This window comes from Pituophis catenifer, unplaced genomic scaffold (assembly GCF_029215685.1).
Source record: "Pituophis catenifer annectens isolate HBS135680 unplaced genomic scaffold, rPitCat1.0.hap2 SCAF_11, whole genome shotgun sequence".
Taxonomy (NCBI): domain Eukaryota; kingdom Metazoa; phylum Chordata; class Lepidosauria; order Squamata; family Colubridae; genus Pituophis; species Pituophis catenifer.
This window is the reverse complement of record NW_027256891.1, coordinates 8,360,649-8,379,033: the sequence shown is the minus strand read 5'-3', so window position 1 is coordinate 8,379,033 and position 18,385 is coordinate 8,360,649. Positions and strand designations below refer to the sequence as shown.

Sequence of the window (18,385 nt, the reverse complement as noted above, 5' to 3'; positions counted from 1 at the left end):
GCTATTATGTCACCCCTAGTTCTTTTCACAAGACATACCCAATCATTAATCTAACATTTCTGGTTTGTTTCAGCTTTCCTGTTTTTCCTAACCAACCCTCATTCACTTCTCTCTTCTCCTTTCCTCCCTTTCTTTGCTTGCCAGGAAGCTGTGAGAATTGCTGAAGATGTCTGAAAGCCTGGATACTGAAGAAAAACCTCCTGCGCCTCCTTTGAGAATGAACAGTAACAATCGTGATTCTTCGGCCCTGAACCACAGTTCCAAACCGCTTCCCATGGCACCTGAAGAGAAGAACCGGAAAGCTCGCCTGCGCTCCATCTTCCCTGGAGGAGATAAAAGTAACGTATCAGCCTAGCAAAAGTCTCCTGGCCTCTTCTTTCCTCATGCTTGTTTTTCTGCAGGGTGGTGCGGGGAGGGCAAAATGGTCAAGATAGCGGCTGCCACTGTGTCTTTGAAACTGTGCCTCATTTTTACCTGTGCCATTCATGTGTTGCATGTTAAAAGGGACAGGAGTTTGATTCTGTAGATGCAATGGCCATCTTCATTTTTGTGACTCCCCCCCAACATCTGGCTAGACTCATAAAAATTACTTTAACCATGCTCTGTTTATTTTAATTGCTTTGAATATATAATAAATACAATTTAGTATATAGCAAACCATTTGAAGCAGGGGTGGGCAATTATTTTTCCTCAGGGGCCACAGGAACTGGGATTATTCCAATTGACCTCAAGCAAGTCAGACAGGGATAGGCCAAGGGCAAAAAGCTTCATAAATCATACTTAGCTATTTTTTGCTGAACCAACCTTTATGGAATAAACCACAGTTTGATAGGTTGAGACCCCTTCTGGGCCATGAACCAATGCTGAGAAACTACAAGGTAGCATGCTCAAACTATATAACTGAGTGAATTGTTTATGAATCAAGAAATTTAATTGGACTATCAGTTCATGCCAGAATTATCTATTTTGATTGGCACAAGTTTTTCTGGAGCTGGATCTCTCAATCACCTGCTTCTTCCAGTGAATGTAGGCTTCTCCTTCTCCTTCTCCTTCTCTTCATCTTTCTCCTCATCTTCCTCTTTCTCCTCTTCTTCCTCCTCCTTCCTCCTTCCCCATGTCACAACTTGGCAGAGGATGTGCATCCACATTCTCAGCATTTGGAAAGTTCCTTAAAAGTGCATCAGTTGGAGCATCAGCACTTTTCAGTTACTTATTTTGAACTCCAGGATGAGGTACATGTCATATGGAATCCCAAAATAATCTCTCTCTCTGTCTTGGTAGGCAGTTTAATTGAGTGACGTCTTGGTGTTTAAGCAGTCTGATCTTGCTATGTCTTCCCATTATAATTCCTTTCCTCTTAAGTGCAGGATGTGATGTTGGCTAAAAAAATAATTTAAAAAATTGCCATTCCTTAGACAGAGAGGTTAAATATAGACTTTCCATCTTTAATTCTTGGGTTAAATGAATTTTTCAATGAAGACATTACTTATGCAGCCCTATTAAGATGAGACTTTTAAATTGATCTATGCTGACTTTCCTTGCTGGCATCTCAACCTTTCTGGGACCTTGGGATATCTATAAAGAGAAACAATAGCCAGTTTCTTCTGAGATATTTTAAAATAAAAATTTCTCCATATTTTTTTCATAGGGTCATATGAAACTCCAAAACATAATTTCTGTCACCATGTTATTGGTGCTATTTTGATTTCCCTGTGGATGCTCCTGCACAGAACATGGGGTTTGTAAAGAGGAACCAAATCTCTTGTAAAGACAGCTCCAGTCACTTGGGATTAAGCCAATATTTTATGCATAATCTTTGAAGATTAAATTATAGCACCTGGCTTCACACACAATGCCATAATTGATGGTTTTCATATCAGGATCATAAGCAAACTATGGTTTAATGTCATGTGTAAGAGCCTTGATAGTACAGTGGTTTAGTGCACCCTGTTATTAACACGGCTGCCTGCAATTTCTGCTGGTTCAAATCTCTCCAAGGCTCAAGGTTGACTCAGCCTTCCATCCTTTCTGAGGTAGGTGAAATGAGGACCCAGTTTGTGGGGGCAATAAGCTGACTTTGTATAAAATATACAAAAGAATGAAGGCTATTGCTTAATGCATTGTAAGCCGCCCTGAGTCTCCGGAGAAGGGCGGCATATAAATCAAATTAAAAAAAAAAAAGTGTGATCCAGGTTCTGAGAAAACTCATTGAGGTGGTGCTGTTAGGGTGGTATTTCCATTCAGGGGTCCTTGGTGTTCTCTGAGCTTAGTTATTTTCTTGAAGATGTTTCATTACCTAAACTAGATGACATCATCAGTGCTACAAGGAGAGCAAACCTCATTCCCTTCTAGCACTGATGAAGTTACCTTGTTATGGTTAATGAAACATCTGCAAGAAAACAACCAAGTCAGAGAACATCAAGGAGCCCACAATCCTCTTCCTCCTCCCCCTCCTCCCATTCTTTCTCTTTCTCCTTTTCTCCACAATACCCACTCCCTTCTAGCACCGATGATGTTACCTTGTTTGGGTAATGAAACATCTGCAAGAAAACAACCAAGCTCAGAGAGCACCAAGTACCCCTGATTTCAAGCCTGAGCTACAAATATTTATTGGTATTTCTATTCAGTTAAGCAGCAAAGCAGAAAATGCTTCAGAATCTGATAAATGCATAAAGCTCTTTAGGTTATATTGCCGAGGATCCTTTCAAATCCAATTTTATTTTACTCTTCCTGCCCTTCTATTTCTTGCTTTGAATAAACCAGACAGGAAAATCGATGAACAAATGACTACACAGAAATAAATGGCTGTTAACATTTTGCCCCTAGCCAATAAGAAGAAAGAAAAGGAACGTCCTGAAATTTCTCTCCCTTCAGACTTCGAGCACACAATCCATGTTGGCTTTGATGCCGTCACTGGGGAATTCACAGTAAGTCTTCTCTTCCTTGTCTGCCTACTTTCTACACCCTTTCCTTTCCCAGTCATTAGTCCTGTACTGGTACAGGTAGTCATTGATTTACAACACTTCATTTAGTGACCATTCAAAGTTATCATGACACTGAAAAAAGGACATGACCGTTTTTCACACTTATGACCATTGCAGCATCCCTATGGTCACATAATCAAAAGTCAGCCGCTTGGCAATTGGCATGTATTAATGATGGTTGCAGTGTCCCGGGATCATGTGATCCCCTTTTGTGACCTTCTGACAAGCAAAGTCAATGGAGGAAGCCAGATTCAGTTAACAACCATGTTACTAACTTAACAACTGCAGTGATTCACTTAACAAATATGGCAAGAAAGGTCATAAAATGGGGGAAAACTCACTTAACAAGTGTTTCACTTAGCAACAGAAATGTTGGGCTCAATTGTGGTCATAAGTCAAAGACTACCTGTATTTCTTGAATGCAGAAATGGATGTGAGAATAGAGGTAGTGCTAACCACCTGCTTGGTATTAATTAGAACAGGTACACACATGGGGTCATATGCCATAGATATGTTCAATGCACACTGAGTCTGCCTTTCAGATAACAGCTACACATGACTTCATCATGAACCATAATGGAGAACAATGTAGCAAGAGCCTGGTGGCTCAGCAGACTAAAAGCATTGTGACCAGCTGTCTGCAATTACTGTAAATTTGAATCTCACCAGGCTCAAGGTTGACTCAGCCTTCCATCCTTTCTAAGGTAGATAAAATGAGGACCCAGTTTGTGGGGGCAATAAGCTGACTTTGTATAAATATACAAAAGTATGAAGGCTATTGCTTAACGCATTGTAAGCCGCCCTGAGTCTCCGGAGAAGGGCGGCATATAAATCAATTTTTTTAAAAAAAATGTCGAAACCTATCTAGGTATATGGATCTGAAGACTTTATAAGTTGTTTCCCTCCCCAAAGGAGGGAAGATTATGAGCTATGAATATGCTCTGTTGATCCAGCTCATAGGATACCTGAGGAACTTACACTTTATATTGAACATCAAACCGTGCCCATCCAGATATCACTTGACCTACATGTCAAATATTGGCAAGGGAACAAGTCCAAATGAAGAGAGAGACTGGGAGTTATGGTTTTCTGGCATGTGGTCATAACATATAGCCATTGCTGAATTTGTTATTGTTCAGGCCAGTGTTTCAACCTTGGCTATTTTAAGATGGGTGGACTTCAACTCCCAGGATTCCCCACCAGCCACACTGTTTTCTTTTAGTGTGGGTTTTTTTCAGTACTCCTGGATATCTAAGGAACTCCTGGTGTCTCCCATCTGCATCCCATCCAAGCCTGAAGCTGCTAATATTAAAGCAAATGATCATAAGTAGAGGGCTACCTGTATATGTGGCCAAAGGTGGCATTCAGCAGGTTCTGACCAGTTCTGCAGAAACGGTAGCAGAAATTTTGAGTACCGTATTTTTCGGAGTATAAGATGCATCTTCTCCCCCCAAAAGGGGGTGAAAATTTAGGTGCATCTTATACACCGAATGTAGCCCTGCCCACCCACTGGCCCCCACCCTTTGGCCTCTGCCTCACAGCAGTTACCTCCTTGCAAGCAAACAGCAAGAAAAAAACAGCTCCTTTCAGCTTCAGCACAGCCTAATTAGCACCAGTTGATTGGATCAGCCTCCTGACTCTCAGCTGATTTGCTCTCAGCTGTTTTGTGCAGGGCTCTGCTGCTTGCTGCAAAGAGGTAAATGGCTAGGGCAGATTTTTTTCCCTTGTGCTAATCAAGCTATGCTGAAAAAGAAAATGAAAGTAAAGCAGGCTGTTTGCTGTTTGCTGCAATGAGGCAAAATTGCTCAGAAGCAGAGGGAGATTTCTTTTTCTTCTTTTCCTCACCAAAAAAGGTAGGTGCGTATTATACTCCGGTGCGTCTTATACTCTGAAAAATACAGTAGTTCTGAGAACCAGTAAATACCACCTCTGACTGGCCCTGTCCCCATCTATTCTCTGCCTCCTGAGTCCCAGCTGATCAGGAGGAAATGGGGATTTTGCAGTAACCTTCCCCTGGAATGGGGCGGGAATGGAGATTTTACTGTATCCTTCCCCTGCCATGTCCACCAAGCCACGCCATGCCCACAGAACTGGTAGTAAAATTTTTTGAATCCCACCACTGATATGGCCCAAATCTGAAGTACACATCTTTAGACTTAGGTAGAGATTATCACAACCAGCTGTTCTTGTACAGAACGTTCTCTGTTCACACACAGAATTTTGCACATCCTGAGTTACTTTCTTGCTGCTGGCTTAACCAATCATGTTTCCCCTTACTGTGGGGCATAGTTATTTGCATCCTGCCTTTATTATTTGTACAAGTAACTCAAGACAGCAAACATATCCACCACCCCTTCCTCCTCCTATTTTCCCCACAACAATAACTCTGTGAGGTAAATTGGGCTGAGAGGGAGGAATTGGCCCAAAGTCACCCAACCAGCTTTCATGGTTAAAGAGAGACTAGAACTCAAGGTCTCCCAATTTTTAGCCTGGTTCCTTAATCGCTAGGCCAGACTGTCTCTTTGACTTCCCTTATTTGATTCATTCCCAAGGAAAGACATTAGGCTGTTCAAGCTGGGAAGAGTCGGTGGAAGAATGTGTCACAGAAAATAAATCAGCCATATCGTCTTGTTGGTTTGCAATTTTTTTCTCCATTGAAGACTCGAGAAATCCATTTTGATGCAGCCTCTTCTACATTAAGTGACAGAAGTCTTAATGTCTGATGACGGACAGATCAGGGATTCCATGCACATCTGGAATACCACACATTATCCTTCCTTGCACGACTGGGAAACAAATTAAATGATTTCTCAAGACAAAAGAGTTTAAGAAACAGGAGGCGGGAGCCTTTTACAATGCCCTGGAAGGGAGATATTTAAAAGGGGGTTTCAGTGAAAAATTCAATTTTGGAGAGAATAATTCTGAAAAGAACTGGTTGTTCTATCAGGAACTGTTGATTAACAGAATTGCCTGTAAATCATTAAGATCATTAAAAAGAGAGCCAATCTAGAATTAAGAAAAACATTCCTGACAGTGAGAATGATTAATCAGTGGAATGGCTTGCCTCTAGAAGGTTGCGCATGCTCTATCAGTGGAGGTTTTGAAGAAGATAGGCAGCCATTTTTCTGAGATGGTATAAGGTCTCCTGTCTTGAGCAGGGGGTTGAATTAGATGACCTCTGAGATCCCTTCCAGCCCTAGGAGTCTATGATTCTAAGATTATTGTTTATAGGGGCCAATTTCTACAGCAAGGAAGGGATTACTGGGGTATCCTTAAAATCACCAGATAATTTATTCTTTTATGAGCCCAGAGCTCCTACTTCCATAATCCCATAATTGTTTCTAGAAATTAGATATTGCTGGATTACCTTGCAAGTTTATTGATTAAGCAAGTTCCAAATTCAGTGTTGAGTATTTTAAATCAAGACCACGTTATGACTTTAGCACATTTCTTTTGATGGGAACTTCTCTCCATTAAAAAATATTAATCAAGTTTATATAGACATTTATAACACTGAAGGCAACCATGGTTCAGCGCATAACAATAGATTTTTAAAACAGCAAATACAAATATAAAAGACTGTAATGAAAATTACCCTGTAAACCCAAAATACAATCAAAGTGAAGATGTAGGAGAAGAGTAGGAGGAGCTGGGAGGCAGAGTGAAGTGTGTCATCAGCTTAGAATCATTACGTTGCCATAAATGGTCCATGTCCAACCACTCTTGAATTTTATTGAATCTTTTCTGGTGCTAATTTAGTAGTGAACTTTAGTTGTTTGGATTCCTGTGTATAGGCTTGAGCAATAAATCTTCTGAACGGCATATAACCAAGTCTCTGAATCCATGGGAGACTAATGCCTGGTCACACAACCAGGTCTTGAAGGCCTTTTGGAATATCAAAATCAATCTAATTTTGGAGGGAAAGAATATTCTGGTAACAATTTTTTAAAATTTGTTTTATTATATAAAATACAAAGAAAAAAAAGATAAAAATAGGAAATTATAAGGGAAGGTAAAAGAGTGGGGAAAAGAGGGTGTGAGATACAAGGGGAAAAAAAGGTATTGACTTCTGACTCTTCTTAGCACAGTACAAGATAAAAACATTCCAAACTCAACTTTTTATTTTATTTATTTATTTATTTGTTTGTTTGTTTGTTTGTTTGTTTGTTTCAATTTCTATACCACCCTTCTCCAATTAGGACTCAGGGCAGTGAACAGCCAAAATAAAAACAAAACATACAAAATTTAAAAACAGTTTAAAATAATTAAATATTTTGGCCGTAAATTAAAACAATCCAATTTAAAATCAATTTAAAATTTAACTCAAGCCAGCCCAGCTAGTTGAAATAAATAGGTTTTCAGGGCCCGACGAAAAATCCGGAGGTCAGTTATTGTACGTATCTCTGGGGGGAGGTTGTTCCAGAGGGTGGGCGCCGCCACAGAGAAGGCTCTCCCCCTGGGGGTCGCCAGCCGACATTGTCTGGCGGACAGCACCCTGAGGAGGCCCACTCTGTGCGAGCGTACTGGCTGGTGGGAGGCTATTGGCAGCAGAAGGCGGTCTCGTAAATATCCCGGCCCTAAGCCATGGAGCGCTTTAAAGGTGGTCACCAACACCTTGAAGCGCACCCGGAAGACCACCGGGAGCCAGTGCAGCTCGCGCAGGAGAGGTGTCACATGGGAGCGCCTCGTCGCCCCCATAATCCCCCGCGCGGCCGCGTTCTGGACCAGCTGGAGCCTCCGGTTGCACCCCAGGGGGAGCCCCATGTAGAGGGCATTGCAGTAGTCCAGGCGGGAAATGACGAGTGCCTGAGTGACTGTGCGTAGGGAGTCCCGATCTAGAAAGGGGCGCAACTGGCGTATCAGGCGAACCTGATAAAAAGCCTCCCTGGCCACGGCCATCAAATGATCTTCTAAAGACAGCCGTGCGTCCAGGAGGATGGCCAGGTTACGAGCCCTCTCCGTGGGGGCGAGTGATTCACCCCCAATAGCCAGCGATGGCGTCAGCTGGCTATATCGGGACGCCGGAAGCCACAGCCACTCGGTCTTGGCCTCGGGGTCGACCGCTGCCCCCCTGTCAACACAGATTGCGACCGGTCAGAGAGGTAGGAGGAGAACCACCACAGAACGGTGCCCCCCACTCCCAATCCCGCCAGCCGGTGCAACATGATACCATGGTCGATGGTATCAAAAGCCGCTGAGAGGTCTAACAGGACCAGAATAGAGGAGCAACCCCTATCCCGAGCCCTCCAGAGATCATCCACCAACGCGACCAATGCCGTTTCCGTGCTGTGCCCAGGCCGGAAGCCGGACTGGAGCGGGTTTAGATAGACAGCTTCATCCAGGTACCGGGGAAGCTGTTGCGCCAACACACTCTCAACAACCTTCGCAACGAAGCGAAGGTTGGAGACTGGACGATAGTTAGCCAAAACAGCCAGATCCAGAGAGGGCTTCTTGAGGAGGGGCCTCACAACCGCTTCTTTCAAAGCGGCCGGTAGGACCCCCTCACTCAAAGAAGCGTTAACAATCTTCTGGAGCCAGCCTCGTGTCACCTCCCGGGAAGCCAGTACCAACCAGGAGGGACACGGGTCCAATAAACATGTGGTCGCGTTCAGCCGTCCCAGGACCCTGTCCATGTCCTCGGGAGCCACAGGATCGAACTCCCCCCAGATAACACTCTCAAGACCTGCCTCAGTCATCCCGTCCGGACATACCCAGTCAGAGGCCAGCCCTTCCCGAATCTGAGCGATTTTGTCATACAGATACTGCACAAAATCCTCAGCTCGGCCCTGCATTTGCTTTTACACATTAGTGTGTGTGTGTGTGTGTGTGTGTGTGTGTGTGTGTATATGTGTGTCGGTATACTGTATGTTTATACATTATATATTCATAACTAGCCTTTTCTATAATGACAAATTTTTCTGATCAACAAAACTGAAGTCAAAGTTACATTTTTTTTTCATCACAAGCACAAAATCCAGAAGTGATATCCAAATGAGAATATATTTTCCTCTTTAAATAAAATAAACAATTTAACCATTCCTGCTTTATCTTCCTTGATGTGGAAATAGTATGTATTTCTGTTTGTACCTAATAATCTTGGTGAACTGTCACCATTTTTATTAACAAGATTCATTGTATTCTTTCAAATTCTTTGACCTTACTGAAGAAAAAAAAACACTGTTTCACCTTTTTTTAAAGTACTAACCTTTTTAAAAACACTTCTTTTTAAGTCAAAATTTTCTAATGCATCCTTTTCTTACCATACAAATTTTAAACTTCAGTATTACATTTAGATCCTTCCCTCCAAACTACCCTTATAGAATTTTTTTTCTTTTATAAACAACCTTTTTAACACACATTTTTCTTTAAACGGGAACATCATTTTCTTTAACTTTCTTTTAATATAGGTACTCTCAAATACATTTTCGATAACATATATAAATATTACATTTTCAAATTTTGGATTAAACTTTTCTTTCAGTTACACATATCAAACAAAGAAAAATCCATCTTAATTCCAGTTAACTCATTGAGTTTAAGTCACAGCTTATCTTCATGGAGTAAAAAAAAATTTCTCCTCTGGAAGTTTTACCATTGGGTTATAGGCCTTTCTTTTTATCACAAAATCCTCAACCTTGTTAATGTTCTTAAAGAAAAAGTCCCAAATTTGTTTTTTTTCTCAACGCTCTTCTTTCAATTGTGTTGAGAGGTATATATTTAAACCATATTAGTGAAAGTTAATATCAGGTTCTTCCAAAACTCCTCTACATTTTCAGCTACTATGAAGTTGCCTCAGTAGTTTGGTAACATTCTCCACATGTTTGCATCTCAAAAGTAATTTGAGAGGATTTTTTTTATCATCTTTGGAGCACAGCTGGTCAGCAAATTAGTGGATTTAATTTAGAGACCTTTCAAATATATCTCTAATACTTTTGGGGGGAAGGATATTCTATAAGACTGGCATCATAGCTGAGAAAGCACATCTCCTGTGACCCACCAAAGTAGCTCATGGCCAATGGTAGCCACAGCAGACTCCCCTTGCAAGATCCGATGGAGCAGGCTGATATAATATTAAAAGAGATTAACACTACTATTAAAAATAGTACTATTAAAATTACTTCCTATGCTTTTCAATATTTTCATTGAAGACAATATATATATATATGGCAACTTGAAAGCTTTGCTTTAATTAATTAGGGCATCTTTCGGAAACTTGACTATATATATATATAATTTTGTAATAATAATTAGTTCCTATCAATTGGCTTGGATGCCTGTTGCATATCTCCAAAGTCACTAAATTTTAGCATTCACAATGGACGATACATTACATATATTTGATGATGTTTCCATATTGTATGTGTCTTGTCTGCTTTTATTAAAAGGCATGAAAATAAATAAATAACTTCATTTTTATTCCTTCTGATTCTTTTTTAAAATTAAAACATTTTTGTGGGTCCGACCAAGGCATTGTGATCATTGTGCTAAATGAGTTTTTCTGTAGGACTGATCTGATTTTTTAAAAAACTAATGATAAGTTTATTGCAGCAAGGATTCCTCTGCTAAGGACTTTTGGCAAAAAATATTTTTCCTGCATTTCATATTCTTTCTCTTAAGTGGGGGTGGATGGGGGTGGGGGATATTCTAATTCTGTGCAAATGCTTCTCCTTCATTTCAGAGGATAGCCATCATTCTGTCTGTGTTAAGCATCATGAGTTGTGTGCAATGTGCTCAGGGATTTTTTGTTTCTTTTCTTTGTTTCTTTTTTTTTTTTTTTGACACTCAGGCCCAATCACTGTCCTGGCTGAATTGCTTGCATTGTTCATAGCTACATTAAAAAATCATAACTGAGGACACTTGCTCTGAAGTTTGGCTTTCAATCATGAACATCAGGTGGCATGAGGTTGCTTGTGATTGTGCATGTCCCATTGCCATTTCATTGTTGCTTGGCACCACTGTGAACAACAAAAATCAGGACACAAAACACTGAACAAATTGATGAAAGATGAATAGGGGAAACAGCTTTCTCCAGTGTTGAGCTCTATATTGTTGCCATAATATTGTTGCCTTGACATAAAAGGGAGAACCTGGATTTTAAGAAGAAGTTATGTCTAGAATAAAAGATCAGAGAATGAAACAGTATAATTTGGTGTTAATATGGGCAAGCATTGTAAGAGAAGAGGCATATCCTGGGGACAGAGTCAAGACAGAACTAAGCCTAGAATCGTTACATGTCCATAAACGCTCCAAGTCCAACCCCTCTTGAATTCCATTTATTCTTATCTGTCTTATCTAACTCTTATTTAACTCAATTTAGTGCTGACTGTCAGTTGACTAGATTCTTGAGTATAAGTGTGAGCAATAAATCAGCTTAATTGGAATTTAATGTGTAGTCCTGATTCTTTGTGACTGGATTTGGTATTCTGAATGACCACAATGAGCAGATAAGAGTTTTCTGTATTCATAGTGATGGTCCAGCTTTGGTAGCCTTGAAGTATTCAAACATCTGTCTTATATGTAGAAGAACCCAGATTCAGTACTGAAGTGGAAAACAGCAATCTGGAACTAAAGCAATGATGTCATAGCTTCCTGAACTATAGAAGGCAAAATTTTAGTGCTGGTGGGCACTTTCTGAAAGTTTAGAACACACGGGGCTCTTGCTAAATGGACTTCATGGGCACCATGAGAAGACACTTGCATGGCTTAATATGTATGGAGTTTCTCCATCATCCAGGTCATGGTTGTCCCAAAGGTAACTGGACTTTCTTGTTTTTTTTCCTTGAAGAACTGAAGTTTGGAACAGAACTGAACTGAAGTTTGCTTGCAGAAGTGAAGAAGCTTCTTGGATGAGAAGTGAGACATTTTCAAGGAAAAAAACCAAGAAAGTCCAGTTGTCTTTTAGAAATGCACCTTTGGGAATTTCATGGCTGATTCTTTCCTCAATTTCTCCTGCTGCCCCCTATTTTTTGCTTACTAAGAATGCCCAAATAAGGCTCATAAGCATTCTAAATAAAGATGCTTTTACAGGCTGGTTCCTTTTCTTTCGGAATTAATTAATTCATATTTCATATTTCTAAACTGCCCATCTCCCTCAAAGAGGGGCTGAGAATGCCAGGTTCTCTTTTTTAAAAAGTACTAAATGAATTTTTAAAAACCAGGCAGTGCTGATTTTAAGCACTAGGGGAAGTGACACGTTGGCATCAAGTTATATACTTTATTTAATGTAAATTTAAATTAATTCTGATTGAAGGAGTAAAAAGAAAGAGTCTCATCTGTTCAACCCCAATCCCTCCTGTTTTTGAAAATCAAGTCCATAGGGCTACTTAAATGAATGACCCTTTAATCAGCCTCAAACCAGAAATGAAATTAGCCAGAGCCCCACAGTTCTTTCCAAGCGAGAAAATTATGCTTCCAATTTTGGGCTGTGATATTTTTTCTCTATTTTTTTTTTTCAAAATGTTCTTCCATCCCCAGTAACTTGTGAATGACCCCTTGTGTTTGTTACTTCCCTCAATTAGATAGGAAACATATTGATCCACTGGGTTCCATCTCTTTCCCACCTTCTGATTTCCCCCCCCCCCCCACCTTCTGTTTTAACTTTCTTTTCTTTCTTTATTTACATCCATTGCAGCCAGCTCTCTGTGGCTCACAGATGTATACAGGGAAACTCTCTGAGGTGCGTCACAGGCCCAAAATAAGTGGCTTCTTTGAGATGTTTTAGTGCTGCAATTGCAGGCTTCATGTGTGTGCAGTAGAGTTTGTTGTTTGCTTTCCTCCTCACTTTCCCATCACGGACTGCCCTTCCCACCAAGCACCATCTCATCTCTCATTTTTGCAGAAAAACCTCTTAGAATAGAAATAATCGAACCCTAAACTGAATCCGGCAATGAAGAAAATGGGGCTGTGGGTTGCAAAATGTCATTGAGGGCTAGTGAGACAAACCAAGGGGGTGGCAGTGGCAGAAACAAGAGAATGGCAGTTACAACAACCTGCTGCTGGTGTCTTCATCACTGACATAGAAAGCAGAAAGAAATGGTTGTTGTCAGAGGGGAGGAAATTATACTGGATGTTTTTAAACATTTCTTAAACCCCCTGAAAGAAGCTTGTCAAAGAGAGATCCAACCTAGAAGTTAAGGAGAAATTTCCTGACAGTGAAAATGATTAATTGGTGGAATAGCTTGCCTCCTGGGGTTGTGGATCACTGAAGGTTTTCAAAAATAGATGGAACAATCATTTGCACAGTATGGACTAAGGTCTCTTATTTTGAGTAGCCCAATGATTCTATGATAGACTGCTTTTTGGGGGGGCGGGGGAGCCTCTAATGTTGGTGGGCACAGCATGAGCTGCAGCGTGCAATGAACAAGTAAGATGTGATGTGTCCCCTTTCACATGTAGGATATGGTCCCCGAAGTCCAAGCCAGGAGGTGCTTCCTACCCCAGCATGTACAGGTGAAACTCGAAAAATTAGAATATCGTGCAAAAGTTCATTTATTTCAGTAATGCAACTTAAAAGGTGAAACTAATATATGAGACAGACTCATTACATGCAAAGCGAGATAGTTCAAGCCTTGATTTGTCATACTTTTGATGATTATGGCTTACAGCTCATGAAAACCCCAAATTCACAATCTCAGAAAATTAGAATATTGTGAAAAGGTTCAATATTCTAGGCTCAAAGTGTCCCACTCTAATCAGCTAATTAAGCCATAACACCTGCAAAGGGTTCTTGAGCCTTTAAATGGTCTCTCAGTCTGGTTCAGTAGGAATCACAATCATGGGAAAGACTGCTGACCTGACAGTTGTGCAGAAAACCATCATTGGCACCCTCCATAAGGAGGGAAAGCCTTAAAAGGTAATTGCAAAAGAAGCTGGATGTTCCCAAAGTGCTGTATCAAAGCACATTAATAGAAAGTTATGTGGAAGGGAAAAGTGTGGAAGAAAAAGGTGCACAAGCAGCAGGGATGACCGCATCCTGGAGAGGATTGTCAGGAAAAGGCCATTCAAAAGTGTTTGGGACTGTCACAAGGAGAGGACTGAGGCTGGAGTCAGTGCATCAAGAGCCACCACACACAGACGGATCCTGGAGATGGGCTTCAAATGTCGTATTCCTCTTGTCAAGCTGCTCCTGAACAACAAACAACGTCAGAAGCATCTTACCTGGGCTAAAGAAAAAAAGAACTGGTCTGTTGCTCAGTGGTCTAAAGTCCTCTTTTCTGATGAGAGCAACTTTTGCAACTCATTTGGAAACCAAGGACCCAGAATCTGGAGGAAGAATGGAGAGGCATACACTGCAAGATGCTTGAAGTCCAGTGTGAAGTTTCCACAGTCTGTGTTGATTTGGGGAGCCATGTCATCTGCTGGTGTTGGTTCACTGTGCTTCATTAAGTCCAGGGTCAACGCAGCCATCTACCAGGAGATTTTGGAGCACTTCATGCTTCCTTCCGCAGATAAGCTTTATGGGGATGCTGACTTCATTTTCCAGCAGGACTTGGCACCTGCCCACACTGCCAAAAGTACCAAAACCTGGTTCAATGACCATGGGATTACTGTGCTTGATTGGCCAGCAAACTCGCCTGACCTGAACCCCATAGAGAATCTATGGGGCATTGCCAAGAGAAAGATGAGAGACATGAGACCGAACAATGCAGAAGAGTTGAAGGCCGCTATTGAAGCATCCTGATCTTCCATAACACCTCAGCAGTGCCACAGGCTGATATCATCCATGCCACGCCGCATTAAGGTAGTAATTGATGCAAAAGGGGCCCAAACCAAGTACTGAGTACATGTGCATGCTTATACTTTTCAGAGGTCCAATATTATTCTATGTACAATCCTTGTTTTATTGATTTCATGTAATATTCTAATTTTCTGAAATTGTGAATTTGGGGTTTTCTTGAGCTGTAAGCCATAATCATCAAAAGTATGACAAATCAAGGCTTGAACTATCTCGCTTTGCATGTAATGAGTCTGTCTCATATATTAGTTTCACCTTTTAAGTTGCATTACTGAAATAAATGAACTTTTGCACGATATTCTAATTTTTCGAGTTTCACCTGTATCTCCTATTCCTCCAGCCAGGAGTTATCTCCTACACAAATTGGATCTGCTCTTATTGTTTGAAGAAAGCACATTTTTAAAGCTCTACATCAAATATCCAGTGTAAGGTTCCTAAAGCCCACCAGGTTTACTTCTAAATTAGTCGAGAGGGGGCACATATCAACCCTGAATCGCAGGGAGTTAGTTCCATTTTCCTGCAATAATTGATTTCAGGATGAATTTCATGCACTTTTCTTTTCTTGCCACAATCATAAATTTCTTTGTTTTGTTTTGTTTTTTAAATTGGATCCAGGTATTAGCTCTTTGTTTTAAGAGAGGATGAGACAATGATTGCAGCCGCTGTAAACTGTCTAGCTTTAACGGCTTACAGGCTTACAGGAAACCTGGGCTTCTGGTTAAGGAACTGTTTTAGCAGAACATCTCCCTGAGCTTGGGCAGAATTCTCTGAGGCCTCACCTGTCTTGTTGGGCTTTTGCAGGGCATTCCTGAGCAGTGGGCCAGGCTATTACAGACTTCCAACATTACCAAACTGGAACAGAAGAAAAACCCACAAGCTGTTCTGGACGTTCTCAAATTCTACGATTCCAAAGAGACGGTCAACAATCAGAAATATATGAGTTTTACATCAGGAGGTAAGCAAAGGTCATGTGCCATCGCGAGTGAGAAGAAAAGGTTGCAGCTGGATGTCCACATTGGTATGAAAACTTTGTCATGAGGAATATCTATCTAGTCACTAGGAGTCAACACTGACTTGAGGGCAGATAACAACCATAGTTTAGAGATGGTCTAGCTGCGTTCACATATTATGCTACGAAACCCCCCACCCCCCAAATGGCTAAACCCAGTGTGTGCAGTCCCTGTCTAGGAGTACAACTACCTTTTGGCCAGATGAGTGATAATTTTAGTTTCCACGCATATGTGTCATATTTCAGAACTTCAGAAGACCTATGTGGCCAAAACTTTTAGTTAGGATTTATTTTACCAGTAGCCCTTTGATTATGACCACAACTGGGGCCAGAATTTCCATTGCTAAGCAGGGTGCTTGTTAAGTGAGTCACTTTTATGACCTTTTCTGCCATGGTTGTTAAGAGAATCCCTGTAGATGTTAAGTCACTACTCTGTAGTTAAGCAAATCTGGCTTCCTCCATTGACTTTACTTGTCGCAAGCCAGCTGAGAAGGTCACAAATGGGAATGAATGAATGAATGAATGAATGAATGAATGAATGAATGAATGAATGAATCAACAATCAATCAATGAGAATAGAGCTGAAAGGGACATTGGAGATCTTCTAGTCCAGCCCCCTGCTCAAGCATGAGACCCTATACCATTTCTGAAAAGTGAGTGCCCTGTCTCTTCTTAAAAACCTCCAGTTATGAAGCACCCACAACTTCTGAAGGCACGCTGTTCCTCTGGTTAATTGTCCTCACTGTTAGGAAGTTTCTCCTTAATTGCAGGTTGCTTCTCTCCTTGATTAGTTTCCATCCATTGTTTCTTGTCCCGCCCTCTGGTACTTTGGAAAATAAGTTGATCCCCTCCTCTTTGTGGCAACCTCTCAAATACTGGAATACTGCTGTCATGTCACCCCTAGTCCTTCTTTTCTCTAGCTAAACCCAAATCCTGCAACAGTTCTTCATATCTTTTAGTTTCCAGGCCTTTAATCACCTTAGTTGCTCTTCTTTGCACTTTTTCCCAAAGTCTCAACATCTTTTTTATAATGTGGTGACCAAAATTGGATGCAGTATTCCAGATGTGGCCTTACTAAGGCTTTATAAAGTGCTATTAATACTTCACATGATTTTGATTTTATGCCTCTGTTTATACAACCAAGAATTGTATTAGCTTTTACTAGGAGTCCAAGGTCCCTCTCACAGTTACTGTTTTTGAGCCAGGTTTTGCCTAACCTGTATTTGGTTTTTTCCTGCCCAGGTGTAAAACCTTGCTTTTCTCCACATTGAAATTCATGTTGTTGAATCACGTGAACCTGTGATGCTGCAACTGTTGTAAATACAAGCTGATTGCCAGGCACCTGAATTTTGATCACATAGGGATTCTACAACAATCTGTGAGGACCAGTTATAAGTCACTTCTTTCATTGTAACTTTGAATGGTTTGAACAGTTACTAAACAAGGGTTGTAAGTCTAGGATGACCTGTAAAGTCACTTTCATAAAGCCCTGGATTTAAGGTGGACTGTTTTCGTAAAATGTAATTAAAACTAACCATAGATTCTCTGGATTCAGACATAATAATGTTAAACTAAGGAGATTATTAACCTGAGAGTTGTTGGAAACAAACCTTCAACCTTCAGGACCCTGGGTCTTATAGACCTGAGCTGAATGTTGCACATTTCCTGCAAATGATCTACTCTACCTTTTAGTAAGAGTTATTCAGTGGTGGGTTTTAAATTTTTTTTACTACCGGTTCTGTGGGTATGGCTTGGTGGGTGTAGCAGGGGAAGGATACTGTAAAATTTATTTATTTATTTGTTTGTTTGTTTGTTTGTTTGTTTGTTTGTTTGTTTATTTATTTATCGTATTTATATGCCGCCCTTCTTCCGTAGGACTCAGGGTGGCTCACATGATAAAACAACATGACAATAAAATGATATTAAAATAATCCAATTTAAAATCCCCAAGCAATTAAAACTCCCGGCAGATCAGGGAATTTGCTGAAAAAGCCATGTCTTCAGGTCACCGTGGAAAGAGCGGAGGTCGGGGGCCGTCCGGAGCCCAGTGGGTAATTCATTCCAGAGGGTCAGTGCGACCACAGAGAATGCCCTCATCCTGGGCGCCACCAGCCGACATAGTCTGGCCGATGGCACCCGGAGGAGGGCAATCCTATGTGAGCGCACTGGGCGGTGGGAGGCCAGTAGGAGGTGGTCCTGCAAGTACCCAGGGCCCATGCCATGAAGGGCTTTATAAGTAAGCACCAGCACCTTGAAGCGGATCTGAAGGACCACCGGCAACCAGTGCAGCTTGTGCAGGAGTGGTGTTACACGGGAGTAACGGGAAGCTCCCGTAACAACCCACGCGGCTGCATTCTGGACCAGCTGGAGCCTCCAGGTACACCTCAAGGGCAGCCCTATGTAGAGGGCATTGCAGTAATCCAACCGAGAGATAATGAGAGCATGAGTGACTGTACGGAGGGCATCCCTGTCTAGGAAAGGGCACAACTGGTGCACCAGGTGAACCTGTGCAAAGGCCCCCCTTGTCATGGCCGTCAGATGGTCCACTAAGGACAGCCATGAGTCAAGGAGGATGCCAAGATTGTGAACCCTTTCAGAGGGAGTAAGTAACTCCCCTCCCATCCGAAGTGATGGGGACACTATATCATGAGAAACCGG

The 18,385-nt window shown here is 41.4% G+C and overlaps 1 protein-coding gene across 3 annotated transcripts in view; it reads left to right on the top strand.

Annotated features, from left to right (window-relative positions):
• PAK3 (p21 (RAC1) activated kinase 3) overlaps window positions 1-18,385 on the top strand; it is a 154,553-nt gene that overhangs the window by 95,761 nt on the left and 40,407 nt on the right. For 2 of the 3 annotated variants that reach the window (XM_070952034.1, XM_070952035.1), the window contains exons 2-4: window positions 145-338; window positions 2,827-2,927; window positions 15,520-15,673. In XM_070952034.1, the coding sequence (XP_070808135.1) occupies window positions 167-338; window positions 2,827-2,927; window positions 15,520-15,673 (427 nt within the window). In that variant the 5' untranslated portion in view covers window positions 145-166. Of the gene's footprint in view, window positions 1-144; window positions 339-2,826; window positions 2,928-12,615; window positions 12,661-15,519; window positions 15,674-18,385 lie in introns of all 3 variants that reach the window. The other variant, XM_070952036.1, reaches the window with a different exon arrangement.